The 22,406-nt window shown below is 58.2% G+C and overlaps 2 protein-coding genes across 2 annotated transcripts in view; one reads left to right on the forward strand and one right to left on the reverse strand.

Annotated features, from left to right (window-relative positions):
• The first annotated feature begins 5,584 nt into the window (after positions 1–5,584).
• Positions 5,585–10,349, forward strand: SHISA4 (shisa family member 4). Its single transcript, XM_058533794.1, has 5 exons — positions 5,585–7,779; positions 7,935–8,106; positions 8,887–9,020; positions 9,771–9,938; positions 10,125–10,349. The coding sequence occupies exons 1-5, from the start codon at positions 7,707–7,709 to the stop codon at positions 10,169–10,171; spliced, it is 594 nt and encodes a 197-aa protein (XP_058389777.1). The 5' UTR covers positions 5,585–7,706; the 3' UTR covers positions 10,172–10,349.
• Positions 10,350–15,623: 5,274 nt separating this feature from the next.
• LMOD1 (leiomodin 1) overlaps positions 15,624–22,406 on the reverse strand; it is a 35,063-nt gene continuing 28,280 nt past the window's right edge. The window contains exons 2-3 of the mRNA XM_058533910.1: positions 16,353–17,861; positions 15,624–15,650 (exon numbers count right to left, since the gene is read on the reverse strand). Of these exons, the coding sequence (XP_058389893.1) occupies positions 15,624–15,650; positions 16,353–17,861 (1,536 nt within the window). The remainder of the gene's footprint in view (positions 15,651–16,352; positions 17,862–22,406) is intronic.

The following is a 22,406-nucleotide window of genomic DNA, read 5'->3' on the forward strand; positions in this document are numbered from 1 at the left end:
ATTCCGGTGCTGAGCCGAGGCTCCGTTACAGTGGAGATCCCGTCTGCAGGGGGGAAACCAAGAAGTAGAAAACCCCAACTGTGTCAAGGGAAAACAGCTGGAAGGAGTTAAGAAGACTCAGGGAAAACAGGACACTGCTTTGGAAGAGGAAAGTTGCCCCGCAAAGGGCATCCTACACTTCTCCAGCCAGGCAGACCAATGGTCAATAAACACCATAAACACACAGCCAATGTCTGGCTACTCTCTGTTTCTATTCCGTTTCAGCAAATATTAAACCTCTACTACATGCAAGGCCAGTGCTCGATGCTGGCGAGGCTTGGCCCCTTCCCTCAGGGAGCTAGTCTAGCAGGGATCAGAAATAATGCCAATGTGGGGAGTGCCGTGAGAGAAGTGAGTACTGGGTTAATCCCTGCTGCCCAGACGAGGGAGGGACTGGTGAACGGGAACTGGGGGGAAGTCAGGAAGGCTTCATGGAGAAGGTGACCCTGAACTGAGCCCTTACAAGGTGGCCAAGAACTGCCAAGATTTCAGAAGCACTTATTAAATGCCAATGACTGTTGTAAACTTGTCCTTGGATCGTCTCGTTTAGACCATTTAATAACCTTACAAAGTAGGTAATTTTGCTTACCCCCATTTACAGATTGGTGAAACTGAGGCACAGAGATGCGAAGGTTACCTGCTGAAATTCACACAGCAAGTGCCAGTGTGTGATTCCAGTCTCGGAGATGGCTCTTGGCCAGTTCTCTGTCTTGCCTCCTCTCTGCATTTGCCAGGCAGATGGGTGTGGGGTAGGACATCCCCAGAGAAAAGAAAATCTCTCAGAAAAGACCATCATGGAATAGAACGGCGTTTTCAGAGCTTGTAAGCAAGGTAAAAGTATTGGAATTTATGGTTCATGGGGCTCTCAGCCAGAAACAAGCTGGAAGGACAAGTGAGGGCCAGGTGCTGAAGGGCTTGACAAAGCTTCTTCCTCTTCAGGGGGTGGGATGCCACTCAAGGACGGTAAGCAGAGAAGTGATGTGATCAGGTTTGCCTTTTAGAAAGCACTCTAGGGGCCGGCCCTGTGGCCTAGCAGTTGAGTGCGCGCACTCCTCTGCTGGCGGCCGGGTTCGGATCCGGGGAGCGCACCAACGCACCACTTATCAGGCTATGCTGTGGCGGCGTCCCATATAAAGTAGAGGAAGATGGGCACAGATGTTAGCCCAGGGCCAGTCTTCCTCAGGAAAAAGAGAAGGATTGGCAGATGTTAGCTCAGGGCTGATCTTCCTCACACACACAAAAAAGAAAGCACTCTGTTGTTGATCCAGATATAACCAGAAGGGTGACTTCGAACCTGGGTGGAGCCGAGCATAGCCAGGAGCAGCTGCCACATTCCAGGTGAGAGAGCCAAGCCTGGATGAAGCTGTGACTGGAGGGGTGGAGTGGACGAGGAGACAGTGGAGTGTTGACCAGGTGGAGTCAGCAGGACCTGACAACTGATAAGAAAAGGGTTCTCCAAAATGGTAGGTGTGGAAGGAAGGTGTGTTGCGACGTGCCCAACCAGAGGCCAGGCATCAAACTGGAAAAACCCCGATCTCACAGAAGTGTAGACTAGATTTTAACCACACTTTATTGGGATTCCAGTAGCAAAGCAGCCACAAGTAATTGTTAATAAAATTCCAAAATTTGTGAATCATTTACCTTTCTCTAATCGACTGGTACAAGTTCAGCATTAGTCGTCTAACAAGACCCTCACATTCCAGGGTTTTTTCTTTTTTTTTTGAGTAGATGTGAAAGGGTGGCGTTCCTGTTGTTTTCCTAACATCACACGTTACACCTGGTCTTTCAGACCCGTGTGTACACGGTAGACCTGTATGGTACAGTTGTGCTGCAGGCAGGCAGTGAGGAACCACTGGCCTGACGAGCAGGCTGGGGGGGTTGTAACTCGAGTTGCTCTGACTTGGCATGATGACACAGCTGGAAAGTGAGGCGGCTGGGGCAGTGCCAGCTGCTCCGACCTGGGCCTCCTTGTCTTAGAACAGTGGGGACAAATACCTTCCTCCTAGGGCCGTGGTTAGAATTAACGGTGACTTCATGAAAGCAGCACAGATGGGGACAGCGTCTCATCCCGTGTTCCCACCCTCCCATAGCTGGGAGCTATGTTTGGCGCGGTCTCCCTGACTCACTGGACTAGAGTGACTCAGCTTCACAGATGCTGCTGCTAAATCAGGGTGGCTTGGGGAGCACAGCTCTGAGGGGCTGCAGCCCCACCTGGAAGCAGAGGATAGAACGGGAGGTGGCTGCAGCCCCTGCCTCCCACCTGCTAAGCAGGGTTTCCCTGAGATTACCTGCGTGGCATTATGAATTACCCACCTGTTAATTTGCTTCCACTAGGTTTGTTCCTCCACTTATTCCGAGAACATAGCCAGATTCTTTACGTCTCCTCCTTAGTTGCTTTTGCAGGGTGGAATGCAGATGGCTTGAAGATAGGCATTCCTCTGGGGCCTATGTTGAGTGCTGGGGTGAACTGAGATGGGGCCCAGGGCCTTGGAGGAAGATGGGGAGAGAAAAAGGGGAGTGGTCCCAGAAGACAAGAAGTGCCTATGAGTGGTGTGGGCCCTGCCCTGGTCCTTGCACAGCACTAGGGGGTGAGAGAACCTTCTAAGGGAATGGCTTCATGGAGTCCCTGGGGAGGCCGGACGCCGGCACCCAGGCTACCGGGAAGGCTCCCTGTGCCTGGTCTCACATCAGTGGAGCAGAGTGGGCGAGGCCCGCAGGCCCACCCCCAGTGTTTGGCACTGTGTGAGACCCCCAAGTCCTGTTCCCAGTGCTGGTAGGGGAGCAAACCATAACAACCACAGACTGAATTCCCCACCAGCTGGTGGGGTAGACTCAGTCTGATCTAATTCGATTAAAAGAAAAGAAAGAAAAGTGCATTTCTTCCACACGTGGTCTTGTGATGGCAAATTTGTATGTGGTCTCGTATCCCTCACCGTCTTGGCTACCTTGCCTTGTCCCTAACTCAGGGACGTTCAGTAGCAAGAGCACAGAAATATATGTGGAGGCAGGAGGGTTGGGTTCCTGCCCAGGCTCTGCCAGTGGCCTGCCATGTGACCTGGAGTAAATTCTTTTTCTGTTGAATAGGGAGAGAGAATAGACCAGAGCGCCTCTGCCAGCTGAGCTGGGGATTCTAGTAGGTTTGACTGAACCGTGGTCCATTTACAAGTGAGGATGCTGGACCAGAGGGGCAGGTGGCTTCTCCAAGTGTGCAGAGCCAGTAAGTGGCAGGGCAGGATTCATTCTGGTCAGAGGTTCAGAGCATAAACTCTGGAGCCAGGCTGCTTGGGTATGAGTCCCGGCTCTGCCATGTGTCAGCCGGGTGACTGTGGGCAAGCTGCTTCAATCTCCATGCCTCTACTTCCCAATCCACAGAACAGGTATGATGTGAGTGTCTGTTTCATGCAGTGACTTTGAGGATTAGAGTCAACATAATAGCGAGCACTTTGCAGTGCTGCCTCATAGAAGTATTAATGTTCGCGATTATTAGTCCAATCCCAAGTCTAATGCAATTCTCACCACCTAAACCTGCCCTTACATAGCTGGTCTCACCAAGAAAGAACTTGTACCCCTGGATCCAACACTTCCTATCTCTGCAGATGGCTGAGAACAGGCACCCCCAGGTGGAAGGGGTCAGCTGGAGGGCTGAGGCCCATGTCCCCAAACCCTTCCCAGGAGAGGGAGTAGGGACAGAGGGGAGAGCTGTAAACACAGCCTTCTTCCTCTCTTACCCTCAGATCCCAAAATAACACTGGCAGAGCTGCAGGCTGAATAAGGTGCCATTTAAAGATAACCTGGCCCTCCCTGTCTGCCCCACTGGCTGTGCTGGGCCCTGAAGCCAGGCACTGGTGGCCTGGGACTGCCACTGCCCCCACAGCCACCCAGGGTGGGCTGCTCACAGGCGCCACCCAAGCCAGCCTGTGTACCCACCCCACTTTCCTGAGGCCCAGGCTGTGTAAGTTCTGCCCAGACTGCCCTGGGACTCTGCAGAGAAGCAGAGGCCTGGTGTTCTGGGAGAGGTAATCCTGCAAGGGTGTTGCTGAAAACCCCTCTGCGGAAGAGTGCTCCTGACCAGTAGCCAGAGCAGCAGTAAGGCTGATGCCACTGTCCTTCCCCACCCCCAGAGGACAAACACAGGAGACACTCTTTCATTTATAGCAAGAAAGATTAAAGCTAGACACCACGAAAAACTTTCTGATGTCAGAGAAATGTTTGTTTATTCTGGGGCAGTGGGAGCCAGGAGAACTGGTTCCTTTCGTCCCCAGTGAAGCCAGGAGACCTTGGCCGGCTCCTGGCGCCTTCCTGGATCTTCCTCTCCCCAGCCGTGGACTGCACGGAGAATGCGTGTGTCCGTGGCTCCCTGGAGTGGGTGTAATGAGGTTAGACAGAGGAAAGGGCTCAGGGTCCTCTGGAGGAAAGGAATGTGTAATTACCCATCTGGAGGAGTTGGGCAGCTGCAGGCCCACAGGAAGGCGGTGGGCCAGGTAGTCTGCAGGGCTCTCCTGAAGAGCACTGCGTGACCAGAGGCCAGCAGAGGAGAGGAAGGGAGTGCCCCTTATCTCAGAGTGACTCAACGCAAGCCCCCAGGGCTCCCAGGCCTGGGCTGGGAAGGTAAGAGGGCCTCTGGAAGGCCCAGGCTGGCAGTCTGCAAGATTTGAAGAGGAGCCTGAAAGAGGTTGGGAGGAGCCCTGGCTGGTCAGTCAGCCCCGCAGTGAGATGACTCAGCAGAGCCAGGCCCAGCCCAAACTGGGTCACAGCATGGTCCCACCCCCTCCCCCCACTGCCCTTCCCCGTCCCAGCACCCCCACTACCCTCCTTCCCACACAGACCAGCTGGGGTTAAGGGCATCAAGTTTCCCGAATAGGTGGTCCATGTGCCAGGATGTCACGGAGCATTTTAGACATAATGTTTCAGGAGAGGCAAGTGGGGAGTGGAAGGGCCTGGGCTTTGAAATCACAAAAGCCCAATTTTTTTTTTTTTTTTTTTTTTTTGGTGAGGAAGAGTGGCCCTGAGCTAACACCTCTGCCAATCTTCCTCTATTTTATATGTGGGACACCGCCACAGCATGGCTTGATGAACGGTGTGTAGGTTGGTGGCAGGATCCAAACCTGCGAACCCTGGGTTGCCAAAGTGGAGCATGTAGAACTTTACCACTGTGCCACCCGGCCAGCCCACAAAAGCCCAATTTCAAATCCCAGCTGTGTGAGCTGGGAGAATTAATTTCTTCCAACCTCAGTGTCCTCATTTGTATGATGGGACAAACTCATTGCAGTGTTAGCTGCTCGTATAATTATTCTCATATTCCAGGGAGAGCCTGCCACTGGCAAAGTCCATATTGTATCTCATCTGATCACAGATTACTGTCTGCCTCCTCTTTTCCAGGAAAGTCCTCTCCCCTCCCTGGGTCTCGGAGTCTGGCACATTGAGGGGGGGATGTTCCCTGTGTGCCCTTGCTGAGAGAAGGTCCAGTGAAGTCTCTCTAGGCCGAAGGATATGGACGACCACCTTCTAGGGCCCCCAGCCCTCCCACCCAAGCCCCTTCCTCAGTCCCTCCCAGCCCCATGGGCTCTCTCAGGACTCTGTCCCTTATGATGACCTCGCTAGCCTCAGCTCTCGTTTCCAGGCTCCAGCATCCCCTGCCAGGAAGTGCCCGCTCCCCAGCATGGCCAGCTGTCCCCTCTGGCCTGCCCACAGCCCTTCCTCACCCTCTGTCCTGGTCGAATCACCTCCCATCTTGCAGACTGCCAAGTTTTCCTAGAATTTTACAATTAGAAATTCACTGATGATGTTGGTGACAGCGAGGTGTCGTGGTGGTGAGCTGGAAGAGTCAACCAGGGGTACAAGCCTTGAGGAGGACTAGTTGGAGAGAAAAGGGGAAAAGTAGGAAAATAGCTAGAAAGGAATGAGTTTCAGGGAGCTTGTGGTTTTGTTGCGATTTAAAGGAGAGACAGATTTTGTTTTCCTATGGAGAAGAAGCTCATAAAGAAGGAGAAACGAAAGAACTGAAGAGAAGGGCTAATGAAGAAGAGAGATCAGGTGGGCCTCAGGGTCCACATGAGAAGGTAGTCTTGGCGGGAAGAGACAGCCCTTCATCGGAGAGTCGTTCAACTAACCTGAGTGCCTGTGGCGAGGCTATGTGGTCCCTGCGCTCATGGAGCCAGTGGTCAGGGAAAGAGGCGATGGAGGAATGGGCACACCGTCTAGGCTGGTAAACTGAGAGATGCCTCTCTGCCCCTCTGCTGCTGCATTGTGACTGTGTCCTTCGTGAGTGCATGTTTACGCCTGCCCCCATCAAATGGCCAGCACCTTCCTGGGGCAGGAGCGTTCTCTTCTCCCTCCACTCTCCCAGGGGGTGTGCCAGCACCCCCAGGTCCCAGCATGAGGCAGCTCCTCTTTCAGCTGCCTTGCCTAACCTACTGAGATTCTGCCGGGCCTCCCATGCCCTGCCCTGGTCCCCTCACCTCAGAACCCCGGAAAGACTCCCCATCAGCCCCATCTGCTGTTGGGGATGGGAATCCACGGGTCCTGCTGTTGCCTCTGCTCCTTGCTGGCTCTGTTCCCTCAAGCCAGTCCTTTTCCTCCCTTGAGTCTTCGTTTCTCTGTCTGTAAAATGGGATTGATGATAACACCCGTCAGCTTGCTCTGCTCACGCAGTTGAGCAGGGCCTCCAATGAGGCGTGTTGGAGGGCTTGGTAAAGGGCTGTCCTTGGTGAGGGCAGAAGGAGGCTTCTGATTTCTCCTAGCCTGACCTGCAGCTGCTCCTCAGGGTGGGCTCAGTCACCAACACTCGGGATCAGTTTGTAGGGAGGTGATCCCCCCACCCTGAAACGCTGTCTCCAGTGCCATTAACTCGCCCTCCCTGTGCTCTCCTGGCTAAAGGGTGTTGCTGCAGGAGTGCTCTGTGAGGAAAGGAGTTTTCACTGTGAAGGGTGTCTAACTGGATGGGCCCCAGGTGGGCCTGCTATCCCCAGTGGTGAGGCCACAGGCTGGTGCGTGCCAGCGCTGTCCACTGGGAGGGGAAGTGGCCATCTCAGGGAGGCAGTGCAGCTGGCAGGGTCCAGGCCTGTGGCAGGGCCAGGGACAAAGCGGCTCTGAGCTGCCCGTCAATGGGCGCCTGTGTTCTGGGAGTGGGGGCGGGGTGCTCCCGGCCCCCCCACTCCGCCCCCCGCAGGACGTCCTGGGCTGGACACTGGGCAGAGGAGGTCCCGCACGGGGGAAGGGCCGGCCCTGCCCCTCCGGGGTTGTCCCATGTGCCTGGGCATAAGGAGATGGCACCAGGATCAGGGTTTCTGGGGGCCGGGATGCTGATTGGGCACAGGCGGGAGGCGGGCACAGGCCAGGCCAGGCCTCCCAGGCGCAGTGCCCGGCGGCCCGCAGCTCCCGCCTCGGTAGCCGGGACGGGAGGAGCCCCGTAGAGCGGGGACCCGGGCGCAGGGCCGCGCCGGCTGCGGAGGGGCGCGCGGCTGGACGTCGCCGGCGTGTGGCCCGGGGCGGGGCGCTCGGCGCGTCGGGGGCAGGGTCCCCGCGGACCGGCCTCGGTCCCGCCCTCCGAGGCGGCGGCAGAGCAGCCGGAGCAGCAGCCGACCGAGCCCATCCTGCGCCCCTGCTCCCGGCTGCGCCCTCCTAGTTAGCTGCGCCCCCGCTCCCGGCGGCCGGCCTCATCCCCCGCCATGCGGCCAGCCGGGCTGTGCGGGGCAGCGCCGCTCGCTGCCGTCGCCCTCCTGGCGCTGGGGGTTCCCCCAGGTAAGGGGCGCGGAGGCGGTGGGCGGGGAGCAGGGAGGGGCTGGGGCGCAGGGCCGGAGCCCCCCAGGGTGGAGACACGGGAGCTCTCAGGCCCTGGGGGCTGGGAGGCCGGGGACCCGGGATGGTGGCCACCGGCGCCCGCCCCCTGCCCGCAGCGCTGGCCGGTGAGGACTGCCTGTGGTACGTGGACCGCAACGGCTCCTGGCACCCCGGCTTCAACTGCGAGTTCTTCACCTTCTGCTGCGGGACCTGCCACCAGCGGTACTGCTGCCGAGACCTGAGCCTTCTCATCACCGAGAGGCAGCAGAAGCACTGCCTGGCCTTCAGGTGGGCGGCCCTTCCTCCTCGCCGAGTCTGCCCCATCATTGTCCGCTCGACTCTGAGCCCAGCCCGGACTCCAGCTTGGTGACAAAGCCAGCTGTGAGTGCAGGCGCTTGGGAGTCCCAGGAAAGGCATTTTGGTGGCCATCACAGGCTGAGGCTGGGCCAGGGTGTCCAGCTTCTTCCTGGAGCCCTCCCCCTGGTCAGTCAGGTCGCGTGTGGGGGAGGGTGTAGAGTCAGTGGTGCGGTGTGGCTTTGCGGAAGGAGGTCTGGCAAGGAGGAGGGTGACTGGCTTGGTTCCCAGGTGCACGTCCCACCAGCCTGCGATCCTGGGGAAGGCGCTTCCCCTCATGGGTCATGGTCCCCTCTTTGTAAAATGAGGGGGTTGCCAAAATTAGTGGTTTTCAAACTTCTTTTTGAAGGGGACCACTACTATATAAAACAGATATGAGCAGACTGTGACTGCGGTGGGATGTGGAAGAAGGCTCTAGATTATTTCTAAGGCGCCTTTCAGGGCCAGCATGTTGTAAGTCTAACCAATCAAGCTGCAGATGTAAGAGTGGGGTGGGGGGCACACCACACCCCTGCCAGGCAGCACAGCCCTAGGGGAAGTGGGGGTCCCCTAAGATCTCCTCCACAGGGACCGGGCAGAGCCCAACAAGGAACCCCAACCTCAGCTGCTGTGGCCCCTGCTGGCCAGGAGCAGGAGCACAGCTCTATGGTCACCATCCTGAGGACTCTCTCCCACGAATGTTGGAAGGTGACAGGACCTGTCCTTTGTCTAAAGTCCCAAGACCATAGCAGGCATCGCCTCGGCTGTCATCCTTTTTGTGGCTGTGGTTGCCACCACCATCTGCTGCTTCCTCTGCTCCTGCTGCTACCTGTACCGCCGGCGCCAGCAGCTGCACAGCCCATTTGAAGGTATGCACCGTCCTGGGCAAGGCAAGTTTGAGACAGGTGCTGTGAGGGGCACCAGAGCGCTCAGGGTGTGTGAGCTCTGTAGTGGTGTGTGCTTCTGTAGATACACATGTGCCAGCACGGGATCCAAGAAATAAGAGTGTGCCAGGGGTACATATGAACACGGGACTGTGGGTACGTGTACATGCACGCACGTGGATGCTCAGATGTGCGTGGTGAGCCGTGTGGTGTTTGTAGTGGGTGAATGCATGCATGTGACTGCGTGAGTACACCGGGGGTCTATCGTGGTGAGCAGTAACTGGGTGTGCTCCAGCACATGGAGCCCGTGCCTGAGTGCTGGCATGTGACTGCATCTATGCCCAAACCTGACCAGCACGGGAAGGGTGACACACATGGGGATGGGGGGAGGACCCCCTTGGCGGCAGCTCTGCTAGATTACAAGATACCGGCTGCTGGAGCTGCCCTCTGCTCGCCCACGTGGGACAGTCCCCGAGCTGTTCTCTCTGGCTCATGAGGTCTGTAAAACCTGCTGAGAGGAGCAGACATGCCCAACATGGATGGACCGCCGGGGCTGTGGGCACAGCTCCCTGCTCCTCTCTGCCAAGCGAGGTCTGGGGACAAAGGCAACAGGTGGCCAGCCTAGAGCCTGCCAGAGGGCCAGGCCCAGGGGTGCCTACCTTGTTTCCCGGGCAGGAGGAGGGGGGCTCCCCATGGAGGTGGAGCTCTGAGTGCTGCTCCTTGTCCCCCACCTAGGCCAGGAGATTCCCATGACAGGCATCCCAGTGCAGCCAGTGTACCCGTACCCCCAGGACCCCAAAGCTGGCCCTGCACCCCCAGAGCCTGGCTTCATGTACCCACCTAGTGGTCCTGTTCCCCAGTACCCACCCTACCCGGCGGGGCCCCAGATCTACAACCCCGCAGGTAAGTAAGCCATCTGGAGCCCCAGCCCTGCCCCAGGACCTCCCCTGCCCCTCTCCCAGGCTTCCTCTGCCTCTAGCCGGAAACCTCCAGGCTGGCTCTTCCCCATGGACCCTGCATGCCCCAGGGTTGGGGGTTACTTCACACCTGTGCCACCTCTGATCCTCCTCCTGTCTCCTTGGCTTTCAGCTCCTCCCCCCTATATGCCACCGCAGCCCTCCTACCCAGGAGCCTGAGGACCCAGTCTGCTGCCCCTCAGTCACGCCCTCTCCTGCATCTGCATCTGGCCCTGGGGGTGGGCAGGGGTCTTCCATGCACCAGGCCCCAGACCAAGCCCAGCCCTGGGCCCAACGGGGGACAGAGCCCCAGGAAGTGGAACAGGAGCTGAGCTGGACCTTGGCTGTGAATGGGGGGGTGGGGAGGGCTTGGGATTGGTGGACTGTTTTTACTGGGGCAAGGGAAGGACATGAAAGCCCGGTCACAGCCCCTGCTCCCTGTTAGTCCCTCCACTCCCAGGAAAGCTGGTCCCCCACCCCATCTGCCCACTGTGGGCTGGGGTAGGGCAGGGAGGGGGCACCATCAGCAGTGGGCAGAAGCCCCCCTTGTGGCAGCCCCACTAGCCAGGGCTCCGGTCTGCTGGATTAAAGCTGTAAAGAGGTAACTCCGTCATCACATCATTGGCCCATCCACACTGGCCAGCAGCAGTGCCCCAGCGGGGCCCTGACAGCTGCCAGCACCACATCCCCAAAGCAGGGAGGGCCAGCATGCCCTCACCCCCATCTGCAGGCAGAACCACCCAGGGAGGGCTCCTGGGGCTGGTTCCCAAAGCCAGCAAGGTAGATTTTGCCACCCCCGGGAAAGGGGTGTTGGTTTGCATCTTCTTCCCCACTAGTTCCCTGCTAGGGGCCAGCACCACTGACCGTAGGAAAGCACCTCCCTGTTCGGGCACACAGAGCCTCTGTCTGACCCCAGGTGTCTCTGAAGGTCCCAAGTCTCAGTTTCCTCATCTACAGAATGGGGATAATACCTCAGGGTTGTCGTGCCGGTGAACTACATACATGAAACTGTTAGTCCTTCCCTCCTGATGGAGGATTAGGAGCCAGGTGGAGACTAGGCCACCCGAGAGACTGGGGCATGTGCTTCTGTCAACTGCTTGGGTCATCAGGGGACCCTAAGACATGTCAGTGCCCCCACTGGGCTAGGCAAATCCTCCCTCCCCCCTCCCCCCCGGGAGCTTCCTGTGCATCTAGCCAGACCCTCTCCGCTTGCCCTGCTCCCCAAGGGCACGTCCTTGAGCTCCCAGGACTTGTCTGGCGACAGATCCAGGGAAGGAAGTTTTACAGTTTTTCATTCAAGTGGGAAGAGTCCCACCCCCAACCAACTCTCCTCCTCCCGCTGTGCTCAGCCCCTCCTCCCTCCCCATCCGCAGGTCCTGCAGGTCCTTCAGTCCAACCTCAGGTCCTCTCTCCCGCCTCACCCCCTCAGGTTTCCTCAGGCCCCTGGGCTCCTGCAGCCTCGTCTTCCTGACAGGTTCTGGATATGGCCCTTGTGCTAATCATGCCCCCAGGGCCGTCTGCCACCCTATAATATCGCGGAGGCTCTTGTCACACAGCCTGGAGGGGCTCCTGGGCCAGCTGCTTCGGGGCCAGGGTCAGAAACTCCTCCGTGGGCAGAGCTCTGCCCTGGATTCACGGCCTCCTCCCCCTCAGTGAAATCTTCAGAGCCCTAGGTGAGCCCCTGGACCTGACCCAGACAGAGAGGGGAAGCTGACGCTGGTGGGGACAGAGCTGGGGCCACAGCTGCAAATCCCCCTTCCCTCTGAGGGTGGGGCAAGAGGTGGGAGTGGGGGCTCCAGTGTCCTGGCTTCCAGGCTGCAGGTTCTGCTTTCACGCTTTGGGGGAGAGGGTCACCAGGTCATCTCAAGGTTTGGGGCCCAGTCTCCTCTCTCCTTCTCCCTCTCTCCCTCTCCCTCTCCCTCCCTCTCTCCCTCTCCCTCTCCCCGCTCCGTCCCCCTCTCCCCTTCCCTCTCCCCCCTCCCCTCCCTCCCCCTCCCTCTCTCCCTCTCCCCTCCCCCTCCCTCTCTCTCTCTCTCTCTCTCTCTCTCTCTCTCTCTCTCTCCCCTGAAGCTGGGAGGTGGAGGAGATTTGCAGGATAAGGTTTCTGAGTTTCCCTAAGAAATCAGGTGTCAATGAACACAAGGCCATGCCAGCCAGAATTCATTATCCTTAAATCAACAACCTGGGGCCAGTTAAAAATTGCTTTGTAGTCTGGGAGGGAAGGCAGTTTATCCCAGCTGCTTCCCTGAAGGGTGGAATCCCCCTCTTCCAACATTTCCAGTCAGAAAAAAGGGGAAACCATGACAGAGTGGGGCTTTCACATGCTGGGAGCAGAGAGGAAGGCCATCTCACATTCTCTAGTTCTTTAGATAGGGCAACACCCTATATGCTTCCCAAAGCTCTACTCTTCAGTAACCCCATCTGGTTGGCTTGTCACCAGGGGAGCAGAGTTAGCAGGAGCACAGGGCTGTGGCTGCCCCTCCCAATCACCTTCCACAGCCAGCACCCCTGAAAACCAGGTGGGACCCTACAAGGGGAGGCAGGTATAGGATGGGAGGAGCAGTGAGTGTGAGGATTGCAGTCTCCACTGGTGTACATGGGGTCCCGCAAGGCTGGGAGGGAACACTGAGGACCGGAAGGGGAGGGAGAAGAGGATCTTTTCACACAGAAGCAACTGGCCTGCGTTCTTGGGGCAGGGCCCTGCTCAGGCCTGCGGGGGAAGGCCCGGCTCTGAGTGGGGAAGCCGGCCTTGGGATGCAGAGAAGAGAGCTAGGGCAGAGGTGCTGGAAATACAGCCAGGGCGAGGAGGGGCGGGTTAGTGGGAAGGGGAGAGCTGTGGAGAAGGGGCCAAGAGGCAGACAGAAGGGAGCAGCAGGGAAAGCAAATACTTCGGGCAAGGAGTGAGGGAGGGCGGCGGAACAGAAGAAGGGGTGGAGGATTGGAGACCGCGCCAAGGAACGGGGAGCAGGTGGTAGGCCGCGGGACGGGGGAGCGCGCGGCAAGGTGGCTGTGGGGGCCCCTCCTAGGCCAGCAGCCAGCCTCCCCCTCCGCAGGCGGGTTCAGGCCTGGACACGCGGGCACAGGCGTTGGGGGTGAGGGGAACGGACATAGCTCTGCTGGCTTGGCGACCCGGAGGTCCGGAGCAGCTCGGGGCGTGAGCCGCGTCCAGAAGAAGCCCCGAGGGGCCTCAGTCCTGCGGGCGCCCCCGGGCGGAGGTGGGAGGGGACCCCGAGTGATGGCACCCGGTGGAAGCACCTCGCCCCGTCGGCAGGAGACCTGGGTTTGGATCCGGATTCATCCACTTGATAACTCGTGTGCTCCCTCGAGCCTCATTCTCCTTCCCGGTTCCGTGGAGAGAGGCGGGGCGCACGGGGCCGGTGGGCTAGTGGGCGGTGCGCACGGCCGGGGAAATGCGGCCTCGCCGGCAGCAGGTGCCCGGGCTCCTCGCCCTCAGGCCGCCCCGTTGGGTGGGCGGGCGCTCTGTCCCCTTCCCCTCGCCCCAGGCCGCCCCCCCCCCCCCCCCCGCAGCTCGCACGCTTCCCGGGACCGCGGAGGACCGGGCGCGCTCGGTCGCCAGGTGTCGCTGCCCCTCATCGGGTCCGGGCCCCGCGGAGGATGACGTCGCCGGGGCGGGTGAGCCCCGCGCGCGCGGGGGAGGGGTAGCGGGCTCCCCTTGTTGCTGGGACTGGAAAGCGGTTTTTGATCTGCTGAATCTTGTTTAAGTCTGGTAGGAAGGGCTTCCCGAGGTGACAGGTGCGCTTGGAGTCTCTAGATTTGGAGCCCGGTGGTCTGTCCCGGTTAGGAGGCCAGCGTCGTCCTGGGGCCCCCGCACTGGCCTCGGTTCAGAAAGTGGGGGGACCTCTCATCAGAAGAAGCTCTAGGGGCGGCCCGAGCTCTCCTTTCTCGGCTCTGTGATCCTGGACCTGTCAGTTAACCTCTGTGGGCGGAACTTGGTCTGCAAAATGGAGACGATATTGGGATCCCCCCTCAGGGAGTTGAGGGATCAGCTGGTGACCTGGGAGAATGGAAGCCCCTGCTGGACTTAGCTCCAGCCAACAGCCTTTGGGGTCTGGGAGGCAGCACAGCCTGTCTCCCCTCTCCTGGGACCATCGCTTTTTTAGGTCACTGGGGGACAGGCCAGTTGGTAGAGGAGCAGGCAGAGTGTGCCCTGGGATCAGAGGTTTGCTCCCAGGACTAGCCTGCCTCTGTTTTCAGCTAGACCTAGCACAGCGACCCTGCTTCCTAGCCGGGGCACCCCACTTCCCCCCAGTGATGATGAAGCTGTTGTTCTCCCTGCTGTTGAGGCAAAACCTGGAGGCAGAAAAACCTACAGTGACCAGACCCAAGGTGGCAGTTCCACAGTGCCAAGGGTGCCAGCGCCTTTAAGCCAATTGAATCAGAAAGATGCCTTTGATGTCCACGGGATGGAGGGCGTGGGCACTGTCAGGTCCAGAGGGCAGCCTGCAGCTGGGCAGGGAGTGGAATCCGTGAGCAGGGGACGGGTGGGAATGCTGCTCCCCAGATGGTCCCTTCTCTTCTCTGTGTGCTCAGAGATGGCTGCCTTCCTGGGCCTGTGACTGCTGTGAGGAGCTGGCCCTGAGCCCACCATTGGGAAGAGTCATGCAGTGGACATCCCCTGAGCATGCCTAATATAGCCATCCCGGGGCCCGTCCGCCACGCTGCCTGTCACCCCGAGAGTGACTCTGCCGAATGACTCCAGGCAGCAAGACAGGGCAGGAGCAGGCCCTGGCTGGGGTCAGCGGGGAACCCACTACTCGGGTTGAGGCTTTCTCCCACTCGTCCTTTCTGCAGGTGGGAACCTGTTCTGTGGTCAGCTCGGCATAGCGTGGCAGGGAACCCGAGTATCTAGTGTCCTCCAGGGAGCCCAGGGTGAGCGTCGGACAGAGTGGGGCATAGTCATTCACAGCTAGAGGCTTGTATATATTATCAAAATCTTATGGAAAAACAGATACACGGCTCTTTATACAACAGCAGGTGGGTGTGAGGCAAACATCTGCTTTGGCATCAAGTCCAGCTGCTGTCTATCCCTCCCTTCCCGTCCGGAGCCCACTCCCCAGCAGGCACTGTCCATCCAGGCCAGCTGCCCCTGCCATGTCCTCTGCTTAGCCCAGGAGGGGTTTGGGGGTACTCTCAGCCCTCCTCCCTCTCCCTTGGGCCCTCATGCCCTCTCCATCATCACTGCCCCACACAGAGTGCCACTGGCCCGGCAGCTTTGCCCCGAGGGCTCTTCAGAGGCCTGAATCCTGGCCCTGGCGGGAAGTGGGCTGGGCTGTGGGACATCTCTCCAGGATCAAGGCCTTCAGAAGCTCGCCGGCTCCATGGGCCCCAGGCATGCCACCTTCTCAGAGACGTGCTGAAGGACTCCTCTTGTCTAGAAACCACAGCTCCAGGTATAAAAGAAATTTTTGGAGAGCCTCAGAGACAAGAAAAGGAAAGTGAGAAGAGATAAGGCATCCTTCCTTGTGCATGGCCCAGGCCTCGAGCTCTCCGGTGGCAGAGTAGGGACAGTCACAGCAGGTCAGCCGGGGGTGGGGTGGGCGGGGTCTGTGCAGCCCTGGGAGGCCAGGCCTGGGCAGTCCCGGGTTGGCGGACGGTGCCTGGCAGCCTGGTCCTACTGAAGCAGTTTGGGAACCTCCACCTGTGAGGGCCAAGCAGAGACCATTAGAGAAGGGGCTCTGGAACACACCTCCCCTCCCCTCGCTTCCCTTCTCGACCACAGACACCTCAGTGTACGTCTGTAGAATGAATAAACAAGGTGTCGACACGGAGCATTTTTCCTTTTCTGTAAAAACTAGATGTCACCAAATGACTGCTGGAATTATAATTGAGGTTGTTCTTTATCTCATGGGGTCTAGTCCCAAGTGATGTTGTGGGGGTAGGTCAGATTGGCAGATGATCGTGGCCTCTGTCACCCAGGAAGGTGGAGCTTTGAGCAGTAGGGTCTCCAGGGATGGCTCCTGTGACCATGGCACTGGGTAGTCACAAGGTGACTCTCCTGAGGGCTGAATCTCCCAGAGACCTTTGGGATGAACTCACATATAGGACTTGGCTGGTCCTGAGAGGGAATTAGGAAAGACCATTTTTGTTTTGGGAATGGAGGAGAGAAGACTTAAAGGCAGGTCTGAGGCAGGACTACTATGTAGAGACTGTTCCTCCTTCTCTGTCTTTGTTTAGCCACAGGGTGGAGTGAAAGGCTACAGGAAGCTCCTTAAAGGAAGGATAGAGTGTCCCTCTAAGGGAGACAGAGGTGAGGCCTGCCTGGAGGCGGGAGGATGGATGAGGGAAGTGCCCTTGACTGTCTGTCTGTTGCCTGCAGCCTGATACAGCTGCCTCTGCACACCTTCCCTGCATGTGCAGCCCTGCCCTCTCCTCCCAGCCCGGACCCGGCCCCAGCCCTGCTGCTTAACTTCTTGAGCTGCTTGAGGTTGCTGGAGCGGATGGCGGCCAGGAGCTGGTCCCGGGAGTTCTTCTCCTGGGCAGGGAGGACTCTGTCTCCCATCTTCCTCTGGGTGGCTGGTGAGAGTGAGTTCTTCAGGTTCTCCATGATGAGGGGTGGGGCCAGGGGAGGTGGAGGCGGAGGTGGGGCCGCTGGAGCACCCCCTTTCTTGGGTGAGTTCTTGGGAGAGGCCTTTGGAGATGGCTGGGGTGAGGGAGTGGGGGAGCCCTTGGCCAGGGCCCCGACCTTGGGCACCTCCAGCAGACCTTTCTTCTCTGCGCTGGCCTCCTGGGCCTGCCGTTGCTCCTGCAGCCGCTTCTGTCGCTGCTTGTCCATGTTGCGGCTGAGCAGGTTGGTGACGGTCATGCGGGGCCCAGCCAGCTCGAAATGGTAGCCCAGCTTGAGCAGGGTGGTGTTCTCCTTGAGCAGCTTGGCAATCTCCATCTCCGTCTTCCCGCCGCAGATGTGTCTCTGGTTGTGGAAGCGGAGTTCGGTCAGCGTGTTGTTCTGCAGCAGGGCCCGGAAGATGGCCAGGATGCCTTTGCCTGTGATGTGGTTCGAGTCCAGGTTCAGGCTGGTGATGGTCTTGTTGGCCTTGAGCATGATGGCGATGGCGAAGGCCACGTGGTCGTCAGCGCGGGTGTTGGCCAAGGCGAACACCTTGACCACGGTGTTGAACTCCAGAGCCTCGGCGAAGCGCACCAGGATCTCATTGGTGATGCAATCTGAGTTGTTGACGTTCACCTCAGTTGTCTCGGGGTCGTTGTTCTTCACTCTCTCCAGGGGCTCGTCAAATATGCTGGGAGCCGCCTCCTCCTCCGCCTTGGCAGGCCCCTCAGAGGCCTGTGTCTCCATTGCTGGGGTCCTGCTCTCCTCTTTGGGCTCCTTTTCCTTTCGGGCCTCATCCTTTTTGACCTTCTCATCCTTCTTTTTCGGGTCTGTGTTTCCAGCTCCTCTTTTCACCATCTCATCCTGCTTCCTGGTGTCTGTGTCCCTCCTGTCTCCTCTCGCCTTCTCCTGCTCCTCCCTCCTTCTTACCTCCTTCACCTCCTCTTTCTTCTCCTTGTCTCCGCTCAGACCTGGGCTCCTGTCATTCGCTTTCTTCTCCTCTCCCTTCCTCGTGGCCGCGGGCCTCTCCTCTGTGCCCCCAGCCTTCCCCGCCTCTTTCTTATCTACTGCAGCCCTGACCCGGCCCTTGTCGATGCCCCTGATGAGTTTCTCCTCCTTGGGCTTCTCGCCACCTTTACCATCAGCTTCATCTTTGTCTCTGGAGAAGCTTTTCTTTAAAACGCCCCTCTTTGGCTCCTTCCCCAGGTCTGAGTCCTGCCTGGGGCTCAGGGTTTTTTTGCTGGCATCTCTGCCCCTTTCCTCTCCGTTCTTGGCATCTGTCTTGGTCTCCGCTTGCTTGCTTTCCTAAGAATTCAAAAAAGAAAAATAAACATGAAGAGCTGGCCATGGAGGGAGAGGAATGAGTATGGGGACAGGCGTTGGGGGCACTTATGTAACTGCCCTGGAGCCTCGGAAGGACAGTCTTGTGGAGCACACTCTAAGAGGGACTGGGGTTCGAACTGCAGAGAGCGGGCTGACATCAGACTCAGGGCTTCAGAGTCGCGAGGCCCCGCCACAAACACCTGAGGAGGTTGTGGCATCTCCTTCCCCAGAGGATCCTCAGACCCAGAACTGCCCTTTCCGTCATGGGTGGTGGAGAAAGGATGCTGCCAAGTGGTACCCTGCTGTGAGCCACGTTAAAACTGAGGAAAAATGAAAAAGTACTAATACTCATCCTGTCTTTACTTAAAATTTTGAATTTTTGTTCATCATCGATTTTTAAAATGTCAGTTATCTTGATCACCAAGCTTTTGGGCGCCCCCTTGCATCCCGTTCCAGGTGAGTGCCTCGCCCACCTCACCCCAGTCCCGGCCCTGCTGCCAAGGGCAGGTCAGTGGCTCTCAGATACTGGGACTTGATAACTAATACCTTTTCAAAGGAGAAAAAAATTGGAGGGCCAAACATAGGGCTGCTAACATTTTATTTTACCCATTAAGGATATTTATAAATTCTGTCCACCATCATCATCTCATTGAAAGAAGGAGCAACAATAAAGAAGGAAGGTAGAGAATAAAGGACATACCTTTACATGAAATACATGTGCCTTTTCGAAAAACTCACAAAATTGTCCTTATTTTTTAGTTAAACTTTGCTCAGGACCAGCACCTCTGTGAGGACCCTGGAATCTGCTGGGTGGGTTGGCTGACCACAGGAGGACTCTGCCGGATTCGGGATCTAGGATTCTGGCTCCACGTTGACCACATAGACACTGAGAAATGGTTTGAGGAGGCCATGGGACTAAGTCAGCTGCTCTGCACTAGAGTTTTCCACGTGGCACGGCCAGCCGGCACCTCCATGGGGACCTATTTCTTCTTTCAGGAAGTCATATCAAGTCTGAGCCTTATTTTTTATTTTTTATTTTTCTGTGAGGAAGATCAGCCCTGTGCTAACATCTGCCAATCCTCCTCTTTTTGCTGAGGAAGATTGGCCCTGGGCTAACATCCATGCGCATCTTCCTCTACTTTATATAGGACGCTGCCACAGCATGGCTTGACAAGCGGTGCATTGGTGCGTGCCTGGGATCCGAACCTGCGAACCCTGGGCCGCCACAGCGGAGCGCGTGCACTTAATTGCTGCGCTACCGGGCCGGCCCCCAGATGTTATATTTAACTGTCCAGCTATGATAGAGATCCCAGAGCAACGGGACCTCAAGGGATGCTGTGATGTCCTTCCCTAAAGGGTTTTTTTTTAATTGCCTGATTATTAGAAGGGTTTTCTGTCTATCAGCAGTGCCTAGATGGGGTGTGGGAAGAGGAGGAGGAGGAAGATGAGGCCGCCCTCCATCGGCTCTCTGCCCCTGCGGCCCTTCTCACCCTGCCCTTCCCAGAGGGCGTGGAGAGCTGCTTGGTCCTATGGAAACAGCTTGTACCTGCACCACAAACACATGCCATCGGGGGCCAGCCTCAGAGCTTATTTAGCAGCAGAAGTCCTTGGCTCCTCCGCTAGAATCACAAGAGGCAGCCAAGGGTCACGGGGCCTGGTGAGACAGGGCCTTGGAATGTGCCCCTTCCCTCCTCCTGCCCCGCAGGCCCTGGGGTCCAGCCCCACTGGGGACTCATGGGCTGTGGCAACAGAGCAAGGGGCGGGGGGCCGCTCTCACCCACTCTGGCTTCCAGGGAACTGGGTGTGACCCTCAGATCACCTGTCAGGGCTGGGGAGCTCACTGTCCCTTGATTTGAAAGGAGGAGGAAGAGGGCAGTATGTGAACAGAAGGTAGATGAGGAAGCCCAGTGGGCAGCCTTCAGCACACCCCTCATGCTCTGCCCAGGTTAGCCAGGGGAGTCCTTCCCCAGGTCATAGCACTTTCGTCCCAGACCCCGCCCACTCCAGGAGCTTGGAGGTGAGAGCTGGGGCCACAGCCTGTCCAGCCAGTCCAGCCCATGCTGCAGAGGTCGGGCTCCTGAAGACTCCTGCCCTCCCGCTTCCTTCCCTTCCCAGTGTGCTCACTAGAGGATTTCTCAGAGCCCCGTGGGCACTGCCCAGCTGCCCTCTGCAGAGCAAGTTCCCACACACTCACAGGCCTCACTTGGAGGGAAACTGGAGGATCCAGAGAGATTAGAACTTAACCAGCTTTACCCAGCAAGTTTGGGAAGAGCTGGGTTTCAGACCTGACTGTCTCAGAGCAGCCACGAGTCAGGGTAACCTCCTCTGACCTCCTCCACTGGGGCCTAGGCACCGCCTCCACCCACATCCCTCACGGGGCCTGTGCCCCGACGCCACAGACCCTTGCACACCAGCCTCCTCCTCTCCCAGTCAGACCCAGCCCACTTCAGGCCCAGGGCTGCGCATCAGGACTCCTTGTCCAATGCATTACCCTCTCTGCCCTGATAGCCCAGACCCTGACCTCTCCCCTTTGTCTTCATCTGCGGCGACTCCCCGCCCCCTCTTAAGGTACTGCCTCTACCCTGTGGTCCTGCTGGGCTTGGACCTGCCATGTGTCTGTTCTTGAGGTGTGCCAACGCTTTAAAAAAAAACCTAATGAAAAACAGGCCGGGGGGAGGGCAGATTAATCATGGGTTTCCTCCAAATACCCAGGAATGAGTGGGCTGGGGCTGGTTGCAGCTCAGCACGGGCAGCCCTGAGAGCTCAGACGTTGCCTTAAAAGGAGAAGGAACCCAGCGTCCTCCCCAGGCTGGGACTGCTGTGGAGCCGTGCTCCTTCCTGCTTATCTGAAAGGGAGCCCAGGCCAACCTCTTCTGCTTCTAGAAATGCTGTGCATCCTGGTGACCTCCAGGGGTTATTCTGGGCTGCGTTCCTGTCTTTAGGCCTCACTCGACTGTGCGTCCCTTATAGCAAGAGGGGTTTAGATTAGCTATAATGAAGAACTTCCATGCAGCAAAGGTCCACAGGGCTCTAGAGGAGAGACCTAAGCAGCAATCACTTTTTTCCCCTTTGGGAAAAGCTTTAGGGTTAGGAGAAGCCCACAGGGGTGGTTTGGGAGTCCTTCATGGAGGCAGGGGAATGGACAAGATGACCGCTGAGAGCCTCTAACAACCTGTGACGTGCTGCAGGGACGTAGCTCAGGCTCAGAGATAAGAAGCAGCTCCTTTCTCCGTCCCCTTTAGGCCCCATGGCCACACGATGTGGCTCTGTGTCTGTGACTTAGGTGAGGACCCACGTTCCACGCCGTCGATAGGTTCAGATGGCAGGACACACATCTTCCCCTCCCCTTGGGCCTCCTGACACTCCTTCCTCTAGGAGTCTTGTCTGATGGAACAGAGAGGAGATCATCTCACCCCGTCCATTGCCAAAGGGGTGAGGAACAGAATGGTTTGTCCATTTGGAAGTCCCTGGAGAACCAGAACTTGCTGAGGGCAAGGCCAAGGCCCCCAGCCCACTAGCTCCCGGTCAGCTCATGCTGACCACCCCCGAGGCCCTCTCTTTCCTCCCTGTGACCCCTCACCCCAGGAGCAGGCTCCTCCCTCTTTACAGAGTGACCCTACCCCAGCTGTCTGTGGGGGCGGCAGTCTGTGGACCTCCCCAGAGGAGGCACCAAGACGAGATGGACCCTGGGGAAATGGACCCTCCAGCAGGAGGTGGAGGGTGCAGGATTGCTGGCTTCACTTTTCAGCCACTTGCCTGGGGGGGATGTGTAGGGCCAGGGGGTGACAGGCAGTGGGTGTGGCACTCAGGTGTGATACCCCTGCCAGGAACGCAGGTACACTGGTTCCTTCCCCAGAGCAAGACAGAGGGATGCCGAATCAGATCGTCCAAGGCCAGCCTGTGCTCTCTCCCCAGGGCTGCCTGGGGAGGCGTCCAGAATGCGCCAGCTCAAACTCCAGGCCGGACCAGGACTCAGGAGACTCTCCCAGGCCTTAGCTGAAGTTCTTGAGGACACTGACAGCCTCGGGGTGATCAGAGCGCAGCTCTCTAGAAGACAGCATTTTTACCTCGGCCCTGGACTGTGGCCTGCTTCTCGTTCTCCTGGGTCAAGGTTACATCAACCAGGAGAGCACATATGGCATCTCCCAGCACTGCCCCCAGGGTCCAACCCCCACACCTCTCCCTCCAGTCCTGCAGCAGTGTCCCCCACCACATCTCGAGCCCCAGATAGCACCCTGCTTCTCCTAGGAAGTGGACTCAGCAGAGGCTGGGCCTGGCCGCACTCCCTCCAGCCACCTGGTGATTTCCTGATACCAGACACTGCGGCTGCCAGGGTCATCTGTCTACAGGGAGGGCGGGGAGGAGCTGGCCACAGGCTGCGGGGCCTGCCGAAGTCCCCCAGGAGAGCAGCACCCTTACAGGGCTGGCGTGGGGGCAGGACAGGGAGCGGGCCCTGGGCTTGTGGCGACAGAGGGAGTTCACTTCCTCTAGCCAGTGGCTGCATGGAGTGACGACTCTTGTTTTCCC

This window comes from Diceros bicornis, chromosome 38 (assembly GCF_020826845.1).
Source record: "Diceros bicornis minor isolate mBicDic1 chromosome 38, mDicBic1.mat.cur, whole genome shotgun sequence".
In the NCBI taxonomy this organism is placed as follows: domain Eukaryota; kingdom Metazoa; phylum Chordata; class Mammalia; order Perissodactyla; family Rhinocerotidae; genus Diceros; species Diceros bicornis.